Source organism: Rasamsonia byssochlamydoides (assembly GCF_041956645.1).
Source record: "Rasamsonia byssochlamydoides strain NRRL 3658 unplaced genomic scaffold VTN77scaffold_57, whole genome shotgun sequence".
Classification (NCBI taxonomy): Eukaryota; Fungi; Ascomycota; class Eurotiomycetes; order Eurotiales; family Trichocomaceae; genus Rasamsonia; species Rasamsonia byssochlamydoides.
Genome location: NW_027192440.1, coordinates 47484 through 65715, shown reverse-complemented (window position 1 = coordinate 65715; position 18232 = coordinate 47484). Strand labels below are relative to the sequence as shown.

The 18232-nt window shown below is 53.5% G+C and overlaps 5 protein-coding genes across 5 annotated transcripts; 2 read left to right on the top strand and 3 right to left on the bottom strand.

Annotated features, from left to right (window-relative positions):
• Nucleotides 1-860: 860 nt before the first annotated feature.
• VTN77DRAFT_7093 (uncharacterized protein) lies at nt 861-2369 on the top strand (the record flags this gene model as incomplete). Its single annotated transcript, XM_069423444.1, has 3 exons — nt 861-1425; nt 1491-2090; nt 2140-2369. The coding sequence occupies 3 exons, from the start codon at nt 861-863 to the stop codon at nt 2367-2369; spliced, it is 1395 nt and encodes a 464-aa protein (XP_069275588.1).
• Nucleotides 2370-3118: 749 nt separating this feature from the next.
• VTN77DRAFT_7092 (uncharacterized protein) lies at nt 3119-4019 on the top strand (the record flags this gene model as incomplete). The annotated part of the gene is made up of 2 exons (XM_069423443.1): nt 3119-3506; nt 3604-4019. The coding sequence occupies 2 exons, from the start codon at nt 3119-3121 to the stop codon at nt 4017-4019; spliced, it is 804 nt and encodes a 267-aa protein (XP_069275587.1).
• Nucleotides 4020-4445: 426 nt separating this feature from the next.
• Nucleotides 4446-6698, bottom strand: VTN77DRAFT_7091 (uncharacterized protein; the record flags this gene model as incomplete). The annotated part of the gene is made up of 1 exon (XM_069423442.1): nt 4446-6698. One exon carries the CDS (start codon nt 6696-6698, stop codon nt 4446-4448), a length of 2253 nt encoding a protein of 750 aa, XP_069275586.1.
• A 987-nt stretch (nt 6699-7685) lies between these two features.
• VTN77DRAFT_7090 (uncharacterized protein) lies at nt 7686-10544 on the bottom strand (the record flags this gene model as incomplete). The annotated part of the gene is made up of 9 exons (XM_069423441.1): nt 7686-8502; nt 8557-8729; nt 8793-8996; nt 9045-9339; nt 9395-9768; nt 9826-9972; nt 10034-10144; nt 10208-10345; nt 10422-10544. 9 exons carry the CDS (start codon nt 10542-10544, stop codon nt 7686-7688), a joined length of 2382 nt encoding a protein of 793 aa, XP_069275585.1.
• A 2920-nt stretch (nt 10545-13464) lies between these two features.
• On the bottom strand, nt 13465-17238 carry VTN77DRAFT_7089 (uncharacterized protein; the record flags this gene model as incomplete). The annotated part of the gene is made up of 5 exons (XM_069423439.1): nt 13465-13670; nt 13724-16201; nt 16255-16531; nt 16587-16782; nt 17066-17238. 5 exons carry the CDS (start codon nt 17236-17238, stop codon nt 13465-13467), a joined length of 3330 nt encoding a protein of 1109 aa, XP_069275584.1.
• Between the last annotated feature and the right edge of the window lie 994 nt (nt 17239-18232).

Sequence of the window (18232 nt, the reverse complement as noted above, 5' to 3'; positions counted from 1 at the left end):
GAGCAATGCTGAGGACATAAGTATGGAAATTCACTAGGCAGATGAGAGACGACTCAGCCCTCTGCTGATCGGACCCAGCGGATGGCCGGCAACGAAGACACAATGGCGGCGGGAGGCTTGCAGGTGGGCCATGCTGGCGCCGATCAGCAGCCCAGTCAGGCGCCTCGGCTCTGCACAGCCCGGGCGATCAATGCCTGATGACGTCCTCCCGGCGGCTGCTTATCAACCCGGCTTCTAATTAAATATTAACTATTCTTCAGCGTGCTCTCTATACCAGTAGCACAGTACAAGGGTAAACTTAGTCTGCTGACTGAATATCAGTCCATGATATGGTCAACTGATTTATGATGGAGTCATGATCATCGGCATATTGATAATATTACTATTAGTCAGGCTTCGTGATACCGCATGCAATAATAGCTAGACATTTAACGTTTAATAATGTGAATCCCGTACACCCCGACTCAGCCCCATGATCTCGACTACTCTGTTGAACTCTGTCCTGCCGACGTGGACGAGCAGAACAGTTCCTGCCTGGTCGAGACCCAGTGGAGACGCCGACGATGCTATTCGATTGATACTATTGGGGTTCCATGGGACTGTGTCTCACAGCACGCGGCGATCGCGCTGTCCATCACATCGCCTGCTTCACCCGCTGGCCAATGCTCCACTCCGCCGCCGACCTCCTCTGGCTCGTTCAATAATCATCCAATGCCCCTTCTTGCGTATATTATCCTGCAGTCTCTGCAGCGTATCTCTGTTTACTGAGGTCTCTCGACGGTTGAATCGGAATCGATCTGCTGGCTCGTCCGTCTAGAGAGGTTTCTCGACTCCTCCGCGTCCGCATCGCCACCGCAACGATGCGGTCGCTCTGGATTACGCCAGTGCTGCTGTCACTGGGGTTGGTGGCCGAGGCCACCGTCACCACCACCGACGGGACGGAGTCGTTGATGACTCTGCAAGGAACCAAGGATCCCTTCAGCCTCGAAGGCTTCGCGACGGGCACGTACGAGTCGGTCACCACCACCATTACCGTGTCGGCGAGCGGCCTTGACGGCCTGACCACCACCGCCGCGACTGCCTCAGAGATGGGAACAGCGTCAGGGACCGGCAACATCACCGAGCCGGCCGCCGTCAGAACCACCACCTCTGCTTCCGTGACCCTGCTCGTCGGCGGCCAAGGGACCACCTCGCTCGCGCCCAACGGAACCGCCAACGGGACTATGGTTGCAACGTCTACGACCTCACCCAGCGCATTGCCCACCAATACCCAGCCCTGCAACGGCTATGTCGAGTTCTGCTCCCGCAATTACTCCAACATCACCGTGGTGGCCGCCCACAACAGCCCCTTTGTGCGGGCTGGAAGTTTCGCGGCCAACCAGCAGTATCCGGTCACCACCCAGCTGAATGACGGAATCCGCATGCGTAGGTTGCCTGTCAAGTCGCAGAAAAAAAAAAGAAAAAGGAATCAAAAAGCTGACGCCAGCTAGTTCAATTCCAGACCCATTATCTGAACGGGACCATGTACCTCTGCCACACCTCCTGTGACCTCTTGAATGCCGGCACCCTCGAAGCGTACCTCACCACGGTCGTGCAATGGCTACAGCAGAATCCTTACGAGGTGATCACGATCCTGATGGGCAACTACGATCTGGTTGCCCCGACGAATTTCACTGCCCCGATCATTAATTCCGGCTTGATCAACTATGCCTACACGCCGCCCAAGATCCCCATGGCCTTGGACGATTGGCCTCCGCTGTCCAGCTTCATCCTCACGGGCAAGCGAGCCGTCATTTTTATGGACTATCAGGCCAACCAGACCGAGGTCCCGTATATATTGGATGAATTCAGCCAGATGTGGGAGACGCCCTTCTCGCCGACGGACCGCAACTTCCCTTGCACGGTGCAGCGACCGCCAAATCTGGCGGACTCGGATGCGCGGAACCGCCTGTACCTTGCCAACCATAACCTCAACCTCGAGATCCAGTTAGCGGGACTGGATATTCTGGTTCCCAACACGGCCCTTCTGAACGTGACGAATGCTGTGTCGGGATACGGCAGTCTCGGCTGGATGGCGGACAACTGTACTAGTAAGTGTACTCTTTCCAAGTCGAAGAGGAAAAAAACTAACACCTCTAGCCCAATGGGGCCGACCGCCCAACTTTCTCCTGGTGGATTACTACAACGACGGCAACGTGAACGGGTCCGTCTTTGAAGTGGCGGCCATGATGAACAACGTCACATACAACGGCCATTGTTGTGGCACTCAGACCTCGACGGCATGCGGGCTGAGTTCGTCCATGGGGCCGATGAACGTCGTGTGGGTGACGATTTTGGTCAGCATTGTTTGGTCTGTGTTGGGAGCGTAATGGTAAATTGCGTGTTTGGTTATTCACGATACCGCTGAGCGAGTTCTGCGTTATACCTGACGACTGGTTTGGTCATGACTGTTTGCATTCGAGTGTGTTTTACTATTGGATTGAATATTCATACCTAGGTAGAGCTTGTACAGTACATATGCATACAACGGTCTCGTGATGGAAGCGGACTGATGCATCAATACCATCAATATACCACTTTGGATTTCAATACGTCGTTTCAACTGCTGTCTTCTCTCTCTCTCTCTCTCTCTCTCTCTCTCTTTTTTTTTTTAGCCTCTTTCCTCTTTCCCGCATTGAGAGAGAAAGTTGGCTATTGGCTCTTGACCATTGACCTGGTTGCAGATCGATGTACGGAGTAGACCTCTGCTGTTCTCTCCACACCCTAAGCCCTAACCGTAGTCCCATTCGGGCCAAGTGCCGTGCCTGCGTGCGGCGTGCTCTCCGCCCGCCTTTCCGCATCAGCAGCACAGCATCGCGACGCCCCTCCTTTCCGCAGGCAGACAGCGTCAATTGCCTCGATCAGTTATTTGCCCTGCAGAGATCGGAGGGAAGGGGCAGCAAAATACCTTATCTGGTTTGACCTGTTATTGAATTGCGCGGAAGACGAAGACTGCCTACCCCACCTGTCGAGAACAGACTTGAGAGGAACACACCGACTGGACATCTCGACCGATCGATCGAAGACAGAATTAGAAAAAAGCGAGAGAGAAAGAGAGACAGACAGCGCAAGTTTCACCATGGTGGACATTCTCCCCCTCTCGTCCTTCCCCTCCTACATCAACCTCCTCCCGTCCATCCAGACATGCAACATCACCAACCTGCCAGAAAACTACTTTCTGAAATACTACCTCTACCACGCCCTCACGTGGCCGCAGCTGAGTTTCGTCGCCGTCGTGCGGCCCAAGAACGGCTACGCTCATAACAAGAAGAAACTGGGAGGACGACCGGGAGCTGGAGCATATGGCTATGGCCCCGGAGAGGAATACCCCAAGGTGGTTGGGTACGTGCTGGCCAAGATGGAGGAGGAGCCGGCGGATGGGATTGCGCATGGGCATATCACCAGCTTGAGTGTGATGCGCACGCATCGACGATTGGGGATTGCGGAGCGGTTGATGCGGATGAGTCGTATGTCTAGTCCTCACCAAAGACATCTCTACACAAACCATCATTCCTACCAAAATATGTACTTTACTAACGATTATTTTTTTCTTTTCTGCTGCAGAACGCGCCATGGCCGAATCCCACCGCGCCAACTACGTCTCGCTCCACGTCCGCGTCTCCAACACGGCCGCCCTCCGCCTTTACCGCGACACCCTCGGCTTCGAGGTCGAAAAGGTCGAAAGCAAGTACTACGCCGACGGCGAGGACGCGTACGCCATGCGCCGCGATCTGAAGCATATGTGGCTTGACTGGAGTGAGGAGGATGCTAAGGATCGAGAGCAGCAGCAGCAACAACAACAACAACAAAAGGAGAAAGAGAAAGAGAATGCCGACGGGGAGCACCCCGATGAAGGCGACGAGGTCGGCGAGTTGGGGAAGAAGAACGACGGCACCGAAGAGAAGATGATTCGCGTCAAGGTTGGTCGGGGCTTGGGCGTGGGGGATTTGGTTGAGAGGAACGAGGCTGTAAATCGATAGTCGATAGTCGATAGTCGGTAGATCGGTGGATCGGTGGATCTATCGCTCCTATTATTTATTTACTTTTTTACTTCTTGAAAATAAAGTTAGAAAAGATAGACGGCAGTCGGGGCAGACATGTCCAACCTCTTTTCATGGAGATAGATAGATCCGAGTGGTCGTTATCCATTCCATATACACAGATACCTGAATGCACTTATGTACATGTACATACATACATACATACATACATACCTACATACATACATGCTTATTTATACACGCATTAGATCAACAACTATTTATATACAAACATAACTATTTACATACAAACAATCATTGGAACGAATTGGGAGTGATATAAATAAGACAAGACAAGAAAGCATGGTGAAAGTGAAAGAAGATTAATATACTATTATTGCTATTATTATCATCATCATGACTGCTTCATTCCTCCCTCTCTGCTTCCTTCTCTGCTCCTCGAGTGATAATCCCACTCTCCTGCGGCGGTATCGATGAACCACTACCCTTGGTGGATGCGGACGCGGACGCTGCTGTTTTCGTCGCCGCCGTCGAGGATTCCGACCCCGACTCTGAAAAGACTGCTCGTGTCAAGCTAGTTCCCCGACGCAGCTGTTTAGAGTAATGCTTGGCCGCCTTCCGGATCTCCTTTTCCAGCTCTTTTTGAGACTTTTCCACTGCTTTGCGTTGCTCCTTTGCGAGTTTCTGGATTGCCTTCGCTTTGGCGCGCTGTGCGTCGGCCCAGGCTTTGGCTGCTTCCCGGGGGTTCAGTAATGACGGAAGAGATGGTGAAGAAGATGAGCAGGGGGAGGTTGCGCTGGGTCGGAGGTTCTGACCTGGTGCTGGATCTGGTGCTGGATTTGGACCTAGGTCGCTTGCCCTGCGGTTGAAGGTGCCACTCGAGTCTGTAGTCGATTGAGAATCCAGAACATAGACCTCCTTGTCCGCATCAGACTCGATGCTTCGCGCGCTCACCTGACCAGGTCTGACATGTCCCTCCTCGCGACCATGGCCTTGTCTCGACCGCCGTTCTCGCCTGGCTCGCTGCTGCTCTCGGGTCTCCTCCCGCGCGCGACGCTCCACCATCCGGAACGTGTCTCGCAGTGCCCGTGTCTCCTCTCTCATCGCTCGCCGTTGGTGCTCCCGCTGTCGACCCTCTTCAGGCGATTCCCACCGCCCCCAATGCCCCCGTCTCGCGCCGAACCCGCCGCGGCAGGCGCGGAAACGGGCCTCTCGACGGGACTGCTGCAGCACACGCAGCTGGCTGCGAAGCCCGACGGCGGCGGCATGGAGCTCGCGGCCATGGTACGTGTCCAGCGACAGGAGCTGTGCGCGGACAGTCGCCAGATCGGCGGGGTCCAGGTCAGAGACCGTGGAGAGAGAGTCAATCGAGGAGAGAGACTCGACGGATGAGGTTGAAGAGGTAGATGCACGGCGAGGACGGTTGTATCTGGGATTGCTGGCATGGTTACCGTTTGGCGGCCATCCTGACCATACCTGGCGGTGACTGATACTGGAGGCCCAGTTGCTGAGTCGATCTCCGGCCTCCTCGATCTGGCGTCCGCGCATCATGGCATTCTCTTCGATCCATTTCCCGTACTGTAGCGCTTGCTCGCTAATCTTCTCGGCGTACTGTTGAGCCCGAGCGCTGATTTGGGCTGCCCAGGCGATGGGTCCGGATTCCCAGGAAGTAGATTCCCGATGGAAGGAAGAAGAAGAACTTCCATGGAAGTAAGTAGCGGAAGAATCTTGACGAAAGGCCGAGTCATTAGAAGACAACGGAGGAGCAGGCGTGCCAGGATATACATCCCAAGGAGCAAACGGCCTCCACGGACGAGACGGCGATGCGGCGGCTTCAGACTCAACAGGAATCAGACCGTCATCGGCCTGAGGACCAACGGATCGGCGTGACGGCTCGGTCTGAACTGGCATCGGCGCCTCCACAGATCGTGACCGAGCAGGTCTGTTGCGATTTTGGGACGCCTGCGTTGCTGCCGGGTAGCATTCAGGACACAGCGGAGATGGCGGTCCTCTCTCCAAATCCGCAACGTAGACCCAGGAGACCCAGGTCGCACGAGGTCCGAAGAAGCCCTCATTCCACTCCGTCAGGACGGCGGCAATCCGGGCCTCGCGTTCCTCGTCCGTCTCCTGCGGACGGTCCTTGCGATCCCGCTCGATCTCCGCCCGCAGTCGACGCGGCAGACGGTTGGATGACGCTGCGGGAGCCAGATGCGGAGGGAACAAAAAGGTCAGAAACGTGTCCCAGTCATGCTGGGTGATTTCATCCGCTCGCGAGTTCCAGCAACGCGGTCGCCGGGGGAAGTCCTTCCCTTGGCTGCGCGCGTAGATGGTCATGTGGTGGATCAAGGTATCTCGCTCTGCAGGCGAAACGGACGGCAGTGGCCGCTCTGCAAAGTAGGCTGCTGCGGAGGCGAGAGGCACGGGATCTGCCTCCGATCGTGCATCGTCTGCCGATGTCGACGCAGTAGGAGTAGGAGTAGAAGTCGGCAATGGAGCATCACCGCCCCGGAGACGAAGAGGAAGCTGGATCTGGCCTTGTAGGTGAGCGTCTGTAGTGCCAGGCGGAATTTCATCGCTGCCACTGTTGGCGATAATCGACTGCTGCAATGGATCGATTTCGGAGTATGGAGGGGGAGCATCATCCTCGTGATGATCCATGATGAGTCGGGAAATAGATGGAGATGATGACAGATCGAACGAGTCGATAAGAAGAATTCCCGTAGAGAAGATGACAATGATGAATGTCGAAGATAAATCCCTTTCGACAGCTGCTGTTGGCTTGCAACTTGTAAGCTAGCTGGATCTAGCTAAGTTGGAAGCTGTCGTCAATCGGCCGACAAATGAGTAAATAAATCCACGAAACTGGATCGGATCTATTTGAGATGATCTCGTTGACGTTTTGTTTAACTTGTTTAAATCATTCCAGAAGGAGTCGAGTCCGGCGAGACGGGACTCTAGCCCCACCCATATAGCTGGGTATTGTGGAGGCAGTGGACTTGATAAGTGAAAGCTTTATTTATAACAAACGCATTGTTGGATGGGGGAGGGGCTTGGATTGACAGTACAGGACAAGCCACAAGCTGGCACTGCATCAAGCCGCATCAGGTAAGTTTCCTGGAGGTGGTCGGTGGCCGTGTTGGAACCGGTGTACATAGTTCAGCCATCAGAAATGTTGCAGCCTGAGGATTCATGGATGGCTACTTGGTGGAATTCTATCCAGCGGCGCAGCCTCAACTATGCCTTAGGTGGTTAAACCCGGAACTACGAAGGCTGAGCGCTCCTATCTACTGTAATAAACCTCACGAATGAACCAGAGACCCATTGTGGTAACCATCTCGCGCTACGGAGACCATTTGCGCAGGGGATACTCCGTAAACACACTCAGGTTCTGCATTGCTGTTCCAGAGGGTTGTCGTCCTTCGCAGAACAACGTAAGACTATATCGACTGGCATGACCATTCACATTAATTACTGTACTGTATGGACTCAGGTATATAAATCTTGCAAGATGGTAGGTAACAGGCCCAGACCCGTCAAAAACCCTCCCCAAACTCCAGCGCTTGCAAAGCCCAAAAATTTACAATGAATTGTAACGTTGAATGAAAGCGGTCTCTCCAAACTCTGAAAGATGACAGATATTAACAATCACCACGCATCCCCCCAGCCATCCTCGTCCCCCTCATCTTTGGGCCTCGTGTCAATGGTCTTCGTCGGCACTGTCGCCTTCGACGACTTCGTCGTCCCCGTAGTCGCTGTCCGAGAAACGGCTGCAGGTCGCGTGGGAACTTCTTTGGTGGATGCAGACTTGGTCAAACCCTTGGGAAGCGGTTTCTTGGCTTTCGCTTTGGACTGCGCCGCCAGCCAGCCCGCGAAGTCGGGTTCGCCGCCATCGTCGTAGGGAACGGCCGAAGGAGTCCGTCCGGGACTGGGCGTTGCTCGGGGACTCGTCGTTGTATCAAAGAAGGTCTCTTCATCTTTCTGTCCTGTCTGGTCCTCGTCGTCCATCGTCCCCCAGGCATCTGCCCCCCAAGCGTCGTCGTGGTCTTCTTCTGCATGATGGTCCTCCGTGGTTCCCCCAAGCGGTTGGTCAGAAGACGATCGTGCCATAGGAGGAGCTGCAGCATGCAAACTGCCTTTGGAAGTGCTTGACGTCTCTGGTGCAGATGGTTTGGCCGGTCGAGGCGCAGAAGCCGGCCGAGCTGCCTCGGCCACAGCTGGTGTGCTGCCGTTAGAGGTTGGTTGGATCTCGCCCTTGGCGGCAGTAAGCTTGTTCGTGAATGAAGAAATAGCCCATCCGGCCCATGACGTATCATTCGATGTCCCGATGCGCGCAGCATTGTGGTTGTTGGAGGCATCCACAGCGTTGGGTGGTGGCAGCGCAGTATCGGCCATGGTGCTGCTATATTTCCGAACGCGCTGAAGGTACAAATCAAGGGTCTTGTTTGCCTGGTCCCGTACGAGCCTGTGCGTAGTCAGTAGAGGGCAAGTCAACAAAAGATTGGATAGTGCGCCATACTTTTCCTTGTCCAGGAGAGCCGGACATATCACGGGCATGATTTTGCTCGCGCAGTCGTCTTCGGAGAAAAACTCCATCGTCGCCGCGAAAGCGAGAAGAGCAGCATTTCTGGCGTGAACAAACGGATCCCGAATCGCACGGGAAAAGGCAGCAATAAGCACTTTCGATCTCGACTACAATTTGTATCTATCAGCATCCTGAATCGAATATCTCGTTGGACGATCCCTCGAACATACGCTTTGTCCCAAGTTCTTTGCAATCTTGCCCAAGCAAATCGTTGTGTTTGTACGGATGCCCGGCTGCTCATCGTTTGCGGTTCGGGCCAGGTATCGCAGCAATTCACCGTTGATAGTCCTGTCGGACAGTTTGCCAATAACCGTTAAGACGGCCTTGATAGTCTGCTCTCGAACGACGGGGGCAGCATCGGTAAAACCGGACGTCTGGAAATGTTAGCAAAATCCAGCAAGGCGCATACTTCCAAAACTCACCATTTGCGGGAAAATCTTGTCGTTCACGAGTTTCTGAGGCAGGCGATCGATCATCAAGGGCAGATTGTCCAGCAAGCTGACCCGCAAAGCACGGTCAGGATTGGCAAACAAACGAACAATGACAGGAGTCAGTTTCGACGCATATTCGTCGTCGGTGAGCTTGGTTCCAATCTTCAAAATGGCACCCAGAACCTTCGGCCCTCCGCCTCCGAATTCCACAGATTTGAGCAGTTCTGGAAGCACCTTTAATTTGAAGAACTCTTCTGGAAAGTCCTCCGAAAGGCTCTCTAGCTCGCTGTTCACCTCATTAGTGCAATGCCCATTGCCTTTGAGAGGACCGCAGAGCATACTTGATAAATTCCTCTCGCTCTTCATCATTCTTCAGTCCCAAGCTCTCAATATTATCGGTCAACCGGATCAACGGCGTCTCAAAAAAGCCACCAATCTTCTTTCCCTGCTCCACAAAGTTCGCCGGACTCAGCCGCAACTTGGGGTTGGCATTGCATAGCCGTTTGTAACTCTGATGCATGCTTGGTGGTATATTTGTCGTCTTGCCCAGCTGGTCCCCACCTAAGAAACCACCGTTGAAGACCTCGAATATCAAGATGCCCAGGCCGTAGGAGTCGACGGCTGCCAGAGGATTGCGCTTGATAATTTCCCAGCCGCCTTTGCTGATCTCCGGAGGACTGTACCGAGCAGAGTCGGGTACTAAGCTGCCGTACGTCTGTTCTAGATCAGCATTCGGTTGCTCATGAATCGACTGCCCAGAACGGTAACTCACGTATATGACTGCACCATCGTCATTCATCGAACTGAGGATATCGAACCCTCCCAGCTTCCATTCCCCACTCTCGCTGGTGAATATGGACGAGGCTCGAACGGCGCCGTGGACGGAAGAGGCGTCTTCGTTGATGAACTTGAGCGTAGACTGCCATCCATCGATTAGAACGCGAACGCGCTAAACCCAGAAGTGCAGAGCCTCTACTCACAGCCACAGTGTATAGACCCCATTTCGCCGTCTCCTCGCTCAGACTCTTCCGCTTCACGGCCCAAGACAAAGGCGCAACTCTCTCCGTTACGATGTAGATGTGCGAATCTGTCTATGTCTCGGTTAATAGAATGTCCAGCAAGTTGCAGATTTGCCGACAAAACTGCCTGCCTACCTCAATCGTATCCAACACTTTCAGCACTCCGGGATGCCTCAGGGTTCGGAACTTGCGCATCGCATTCTTGGCCAGCGGAAGGCGAGACTTGTTTCCGGCGATGTCGAAAGTGAAAACGCTGCAGTTGGTGCCATCGTCCTAATGATTTGCGAGGTGTCAGTATACATGTATGCATCATCGCGGAAACTGGTCAGGGACTTCGGGTTCGCCTCACTCGTTTCGTGGCATTATTGAGCGTCCACAGAGAATCGCCGATATCGACCCGGTCGCCGAGTGAGTAGGGAAGAGAACTCCCTTTCGCAATAGCTGAGGCAACGGCAGATTTCAGAAAATCCATGATGAGGTACGGACGCTGCTACTGCTTCTCGGACTACTCCGTATTGTCGTTGCGCGACTTCGACCGCCGCCACGGTGTCTGCAATAGCAACGTGGTAACCGAAATAATTTCCTGTAAAAACAACGGGACCAACAGGCAATTTCGTGCACTGCTGAGGCGAGATATAACGGCCCCGAAACCTGCGTGGCCGTTCTCAAACTCAGCGTTGGCCCCTATCTCGTAAATCAATTTAATTTATTACTGTATGTAGCGCAGCTAAGTTGACCCCTCGGGAGTCGCGATGCGCGCCTGAGGCCATAAATTGGTCCTGTCGCGATCCCCTCTTACCAAAACCGGTTTAGGGCGGATGCTGGGTGGCTTCATTTGACAGCTCGAGCTCAGCTTCAGCTTCTTTCGATTTCCTTCACCTGGTCTTCCATCTCTCTTGTCCCAGAGATCTTAAATGAGAATTTCGACTCTTTACTCAGTTAAGAAACAGCTCAAATGATTTTTCCAGCCACAATACCTTTTCTTTCTACGCCGCAGATCCATTTCAGAGCTAACTAGCACGTGTTGCACCTCAACAGCTTGATATCTAGCTCCTTCTTGATGGTAAGTGCCACTCCACATTCTATTAATCCTTGCTCTTCAAATCACTGCACATTCATCAAGTCACAATCCCCTTCCCCCAAATATCATCTCCAATGATGTGAATCTGGTAAAAGGTCAGACCGCGCAAAGGCCCAAGGAAAAGCCCCCAGTGCCCTCCTGGGCACGGCCCGAAGGTGCTAGCACAGTGTCAGGGGCTTCAGGAACAAAACCAAAGAAAAGAAAAAAAAAAGGCATCTCCAGAAAATGGGTTAGAAAATGAGAGAGCTGAGGACATAACTGTCCTGACTGACTGATTGATGGTCCGTGAGAACTGTGTTTATTTCCCTTCCCATCTTTGTTGTTGCTTTCCTCTTCGCCACCACCCGTTGGTGGTGTGGAATCCCGCCAACAATGTCCATTGCAAGAAGGAAGGAAGGAAAGGAAGGTGGGGGAAGAAACAACCCTTTGTTCTCTCTGTTTTTGATTGTTTTCTTCTTCTTCCATCTCTCTCCTTTTATTATCTTATTTCCTCTCGCCCCCACACAGGCAGGCACATGGTTTTAAAAGGCATAGGGGGCCTGTATCGCAAGGTCCACGATACAGATGCCTTGGAGTCGTGTGCAAATCAAGACAAGAAAATCTTCCCGCCGTGTAACTGGGGTTCCAAGTCCGCTGCACCTCCATGAGGACAAAATTCAGGAACTAAATGGCTTCGGCGGACATGGGTGGCTTATGGAAGAACTGCCTAGAGGAGATGCAAGCAAGACGAAGAAAGAGAAGTTGACGACAACCGAAAATGAAAGGGCAGAGGTGTCGTATTTTCCCTTTCCCCCTTTCCTTTCTTTCTTCCTTGTGCTGGATACTGGAAGGCGTGGAATCTCGCGAAGGCAAACCGAAAACAAAGATGGAGAAAAAAAAATACACCGGTTCTCATAGGCTCATCAGTTTCGTCAGACCAGACAGTTGAAGAGGCACTCATATTCTTTCTTCATTTTCCGGTGTTTGTTTTTTATTCTTTCTTTCCTTTGGCGAAGTCCTCTGAATGTCCCTGGCATTTTGCAGTACCGCGGGTTCGTTCGGTCTTTTCTCTCTTTCGGGCCCAGTATGATGACCGTTGAAATAAACTGAAAAGACCTGAGGAGATTTATCTACCCCCTTCCCTTTGTTTCTCTTTTTTTTTTTTCAAGTTACGCCTACGCCGGACGAATTAACCTCGAGAGGATCACGGCTAACTTGGTTAGTTAGTAATGGAATGAACAGGCTGGACTCTTTGCCACTTTGTGACTGTCTTTTTTCTTTTCTTGTCTACAACTCGTAATCTGTGTTAATCTCTGTACTGAATGAATGTCCTGTCCTGTCCTTAATAAAAGTCTTGTCCATGGAAATTCCAATCAAATGGATCCTGTCATACACATGTAAGCAATATTAAATGGCGTGTGGATCATACAAGTCGCTGCAGCTAGATTACTACAAGATTACCGTACTCATTGCAGTTTTCAACTGATTCAGCAAATGCCATTGCCTACTCGCTAGCTCAGCACTATCTTCGGCAATCGTTGCATATCTTCATAGACCGTACGATGCCTCGCCCTTGCCCTGTCCTATCTGACAAGAGACCCACGACTTGTCTAAGGCATGACTCCCGCCCACAATAGCCACATTCGGCTTCCAATCTCGCTCTGCCACTATTCCTGCACTTCACCCTGGCATTTGGGTAATTCTCGGCCAACGTAAGTCACGGAGTTCAATTTCGCCGCCCACCAAATCTCGTCGTCCTACGGGGAGGCTTTTCCAACCAGGACGACTAACCGCCACCGCACTAGCCTCCAATCTTGAACATATATCAAATAAATCCTAGAGAGTCTCCGGGAGATCCCCACTATATCGAGGGTGTGCGCGTATCGTCAAACTGGCCGGAAAGATTCTTGAGCCGGCATGAGAGCGTCACGGTGCAGAAGAGATATCATGCCGCATGGCACAGCACTTGCCCTTTGACCGTGTCTCACTCCAAGAATAACACCATTCCGATCCCTCACCGAGGTCCGCGTTTGTCCCTACTGGGTCACACGACGATTCTGTTGCATGCATCAGTATCGTTACGAGAGCATTAATATCGTAGGTACCTACAAGCTAATATCCTCATGATCAATGTGATCCAGGTACAGAACCGATGATAGTGAAAATGTAAATTTTCTTGACGTGTGGAACCGAATGCCACGTGAAATGCAAGATATTTGAATAGTGAGCACAGCGCTTGGACAGGACAGGGGTAGAGAGGCTCGAGGTCACCCGTTCCGAGGGATGGAATCAATTGAAGCCCCTTTCGACGGTACAATTTAAGCATGGTTGCTCATTTCGCATCGTCGGTACCTTCGGCAGGATGAGGCCCAGAGGCAGGCGCGGGAGGAGGCTGAGAAGGCATGTGAGGAGGCATCTGAGGCACTTGACCATAACTGTTGCTCGGAGCGCGATGCTGGTGAGGTGGATAGTGCTGGACTTGGTGGGGACTAGACGAGAAGTGAGGTTGCTGTGGGTAGCCTGCTCGCACGGGAGGGACTAATCATGTCAATAAACGAAGCTACATGGCAAGTAGGGTGATTAAGACTTACTGTGACCTGGCTGCTGAGGCACATACATGGGCTGTCCATGTTGTGCCGGACTCATGAACATGACAGGCTGAGGTGGCTGGCCAGGCTGAGAACCTTGGTGCATCATCATCGGTGCGCCTCGACTGGGACTTGGATATCCGCTGTGCGGCTGGGGAGGCGGTGCAACATGGGGATAAGCATGCGCCGGGCTGGGAGAGTACATCTGCATCTGAGGGGTATATGGAGCGGCCATTGCCTGCGGCACTCCCATGTACGGACCGCTGGAAGGCTGCTGGACCATCATCGGCGCACCTATGCCATTCTGCGGGACGAACTGGGGGGCCCCAGGGTATTGGCGCATGTGCGCCGGCTGCGGGGCTCCTTGGTTAACGTAGAACTGCGGCATAGGCTGGCCAAAAGCGAGCTGAGCGTGCGGACCCATTGGGGATGGATAGGCAACATGGCTGTGTTGAAGTCGTGGCGACGGGAAAATCTGTGATGTAGAGGCCGACATCTGCATGCGATGGTGGTCGTCGAAGTGGGCTCCATGGTGCTGCTGGGGATGAAGGTGGTGCGGTCCGTGAGGGGGTCCAGCTGTCGAAGGGACGCTCTGGTGGGCCTGGTGGAGATGGTATGGGAGTTGGGGCTGATGAGGTAAATGGGGATTCGATGAAGAGCGGCTCTGCGGGGAGATCGACGGGACGATAACGGGAGCTTTGAACATGTCCGCATACGTCTTGTCTTCATTTCCAGGAGCGACGTCCCAGGTGGGAGGAGTCCTGTAAGGCGGGGGAATTCCGCCATTGAAAGAATAATCCTTGTCCGTCTGCTCCGCGCTCTCCTTCTTCATGCGTTTGATGGGATTGAATTGGTCCTGGATGGACGGCCGCTCAGAAGCGGGCAGAGGCTTCTTGTTGCCAAAAAAGGCGGACGGACTGGTCGCGCGGGATACGGACTGGCCTCGAGAGCTCGATTGTGGGCTGATAGATACACCTGATGCACCGGGAGTGAAAGTACTCGCGGCCGGATTCGGTTTGAATTCCATGGCCCTGACGTTAAATTTCGTCGAGGACCCAGACGGGGTGTGCGTCTTATTAGGACTGGAGATACCGGACTGATCCGCAGAGGGACCAGACGGCGGGATCCGTACGTCTTGGATGGGTAAAGGCGTCGGGACCGTACCCAACGCACCTTTTTGCTGACGCAGATTATCAGCTAAGCGATGACTGAGCATGCCCGGACCTGTTCGTCCCGGATGCATGGTCTGATGCGGCATCCTACCACCCGGACCAACATGGGGTCCCGAGGGGGGATATCCTTGACGGCCACGGGGGTAGCTCTGGCGATTCTCCGAGGGGGCAGATGGAGGGGCAGGAGTGGGAGTAGCACCCTGAGTAGTAGCGGGCGCGGGAGCACGAGTGGCAGATTTCTGTTCAGAAGACGATGATGCAGCTTGTGCCGCCGCAGCCGCAGCTGCTGCCGCTTTGGCTGCCGCTTTCTCCTCTGCTTGTCTTTGGGCCCTCTCAATGATTTCTTCCTGCTTGCTGGGGTCCTTCGCCAGGATCGGGACGAGATCTCGTGGAACTGGAGTAGCAAGCTTAAAGTTCTTGGAGAACTTCATAAGCTCGTTGAGTTTAATGGTCCGGTCATAGGAGGCCTGGTTGCGCCGGCGCTCCTGCATCTTCAGTTTCTCACTGTTAGCAAATTGTCGGAAGTGGTCCAAGACTTCCGTTTCCACATTCGTGGTGGCACCCTCAGTACGTTTTGGAGCGGCGGTAGCGGCGGTAGTGGTGGCAGCAGTGGTGGTAGCAGCGGTGGTAGTAGGGGTGGGAGCAGTCTGTCCGGCGGCAGCATTTTGTTCGGTAACGGCTGGTCGAGAGGTTGTCGACGGTTTGGCATGTTGCAGTTGCTTTTCTTGCGGGGTATCAGAGGGGACTTCCGTCTTTGACGCCGCCGGTTCCTGTGGTGCAGCATCAGGTCGGGCAACCTGGGCAGAGGTAACAGCCGGCTCGGCTGGAGCCCGAGAAACTGCGGGTTGCTGTTGGCCGGCAGCCCGTCGAGCCGGCGGAGTATATTTATTGGGCTGCCCTGACTGAAGAGGAGGGAAACTGGTATCGTCACGACGGACGCCACTATACTTTTCTTCTTCATCATGACCATCGCCCTCAACCGCTAGGCCACGCTCCTCCTTCACGTGAGGATTGTCCGTCTCGCTATTTTCGATCTCACGAGCGATGCGAGCGGCCTCGGCCTCCTTTCGTTTATATGACGGGTCTGAACGATCAATGCGTGTGGTGTATAGGTTTTCATCATAACTGGTGGTTGCACCGAAGAGTCGTTCATTTGCTTCGAACTGATCCCAGCCAGCAGTTCCCGTGCTCTCAAGGGGCACGTCGAGGCTAGGGTCAGTAGCACTGGGCTCCCAGCGCTGCAAGTTTCGCTCCCGGATGGCCAGGCCGCCGGAAATATCACTGTCGGTTCGGAAGCCGGTGGAAGCACCTAGAGGAGCGTTAATTTGCAGTGACTTCCAGTTGCTCTAATCATGCACATACCATTCGGTTCCTTGGCAGTCATATCTGCCGTGGAGACGTTGGCCACGGCGACGTCGGCAATCTCCTTGATATCAAAAGACATGCTATGATCAGGCGCAGATCCTAGGTAGGGGCTCGCGACGTCACTCAACCCATTGGGACGGGTCTGTTCCGTCTGGGGTGAGACACGCTGGACCATCTTGAGTGTAATAGAGGAGTCATGGGGCTCAAAAGAAGAAGAGGAGAAGATTCCGTTGAACTTTTCTCCATTTTTGGTGGTAATCACCGCGGAGAGGCCCTGGAAAAGTTCAGCAGAGTCCAATCCACTATGACCGGAGGAGACGGTGACTTACAATGAAACTTGTCAACAGGAAAAGGAGACGGTCATGGGCATGGTTATCAGGAGTACTCGATTCTTTGGGCGTCATCGGTTTCGGAGATGCAGCCGACTTCAAATGAGTGGCACCGCCGTTTTGCTGCGAGTAGGAGGTAGGTTTCTGCGTGATCGGGTTCGTTCCCTGAGTCCACGCCTTCTGAGAATTGGAACGTCTGCGAGTGAAGTGCAATCAGTCAGGATATGTCACAGTAGCCGAGAGCGACGGGAATTAAGAGTCTTCTCATTCACGACCAGGAACGATGACAGTTGTCGTAGCCTCGTAGGTGGCACGTGCGGGATTGTCCTCGGAGGACAACAGAAGCAGGGCTTCGGACGGCCGGGCATCCTCCAGAGGACATCCTCCAGGGAATATTCCCGCCAGTCTTGACCGGTCGAGATGGAGAAAAGCTGGGCAAGGCGCGGTGTAGTCCGTAGAACACTGAGTGAGCAACGTACCTTTGTGTCCCATCGCCAGGGCTGCCAGACTGTCGTCGACCACCGTCGGACCCCTTCAAGCTGGCATTTGATCTTAAAGACGGCCGGGCACTGCCAGCATTCTGCGTAGAGGAGTTGAGGGTATTGCCAGAGGCACCGTTGGCAGCTGGCACAGAGTTAATGGTGGAAGCCATCGAGCTGCGGTGTCAAGAGAAGCTCCCGACGTGGACTTTATTTCCCACGTCGCAGAGCCGGAGAACGGAAGGAACACGATGCCACAACACGCACAAACACACCGCCTGGACAACCGGATGAGGGCTGCCTCAGCAGAAAATTAGCGAAGATAAAAAGCCACGGAGCCTCAATGCAAATTGAAGGCAGGGCGGGAAGGTCGGGGAAGGGGGGAAGGAAAAGGTGGAGGTGGAGAAGGAAAGGAAGGAGGGAAGGAGAGGACGTCTGGAGTAGGACCGCAGATGGTGAAGATTGGATTTGGGACCAGAGTGACAGACTGGGAGGAGGAGGTTGTTTGGAACAAGCAGCCAGCCAGAGCCACTGGAGCTCGCTGGCAGCGATTAGCGTGAGACTGGCCCAGGTGGAGACGGGGGAGGCTGGGTCCGTCGGATGATGGGCACTAGGACAACTGGAGGACGGCGAGTTACAGGCGTTCCCGACACGAGATGAAGGATCGCGGAGGGATGAGAGGACTGATGGTGTTGCTGCAGATGTTGCAGGACGCTTTCTGGTCAATGGTGGAGCATGCTGGATCAAACCTTGGAGAGACCCCTCTGGCAGCATCATGACTAAGAAAGACAATTGCTGCTAACGCCTGTAGTCTCTCGGTTGCCGCCGAGCCGCACCACGGCCAGAGCGGCCCGGGGTTAGGCAATGCTCTCTGCAACGGTTGGTAGTATCCATACTTGGTAGTATACAGCACCACATCCAGGCGGCAATTCAAATGTTTGCCTATTATTATCAGGTTAATTTATTATGTCCACTGATGGAGATCGATTTGATCTTTCTGGACTTGGATTGATGCAATCTGCCTCGGTGTGTTTGCACATTCCATCATTCTTACTGCTCATGGCGCCAAGCACGGGTTCCCTGATATCATTGGCCTGCAAGCAACTGCTCTGGACTGTACTGCATAACTAAACCAAGAAAGCACAAATTAACAAACGAAAAATCAAA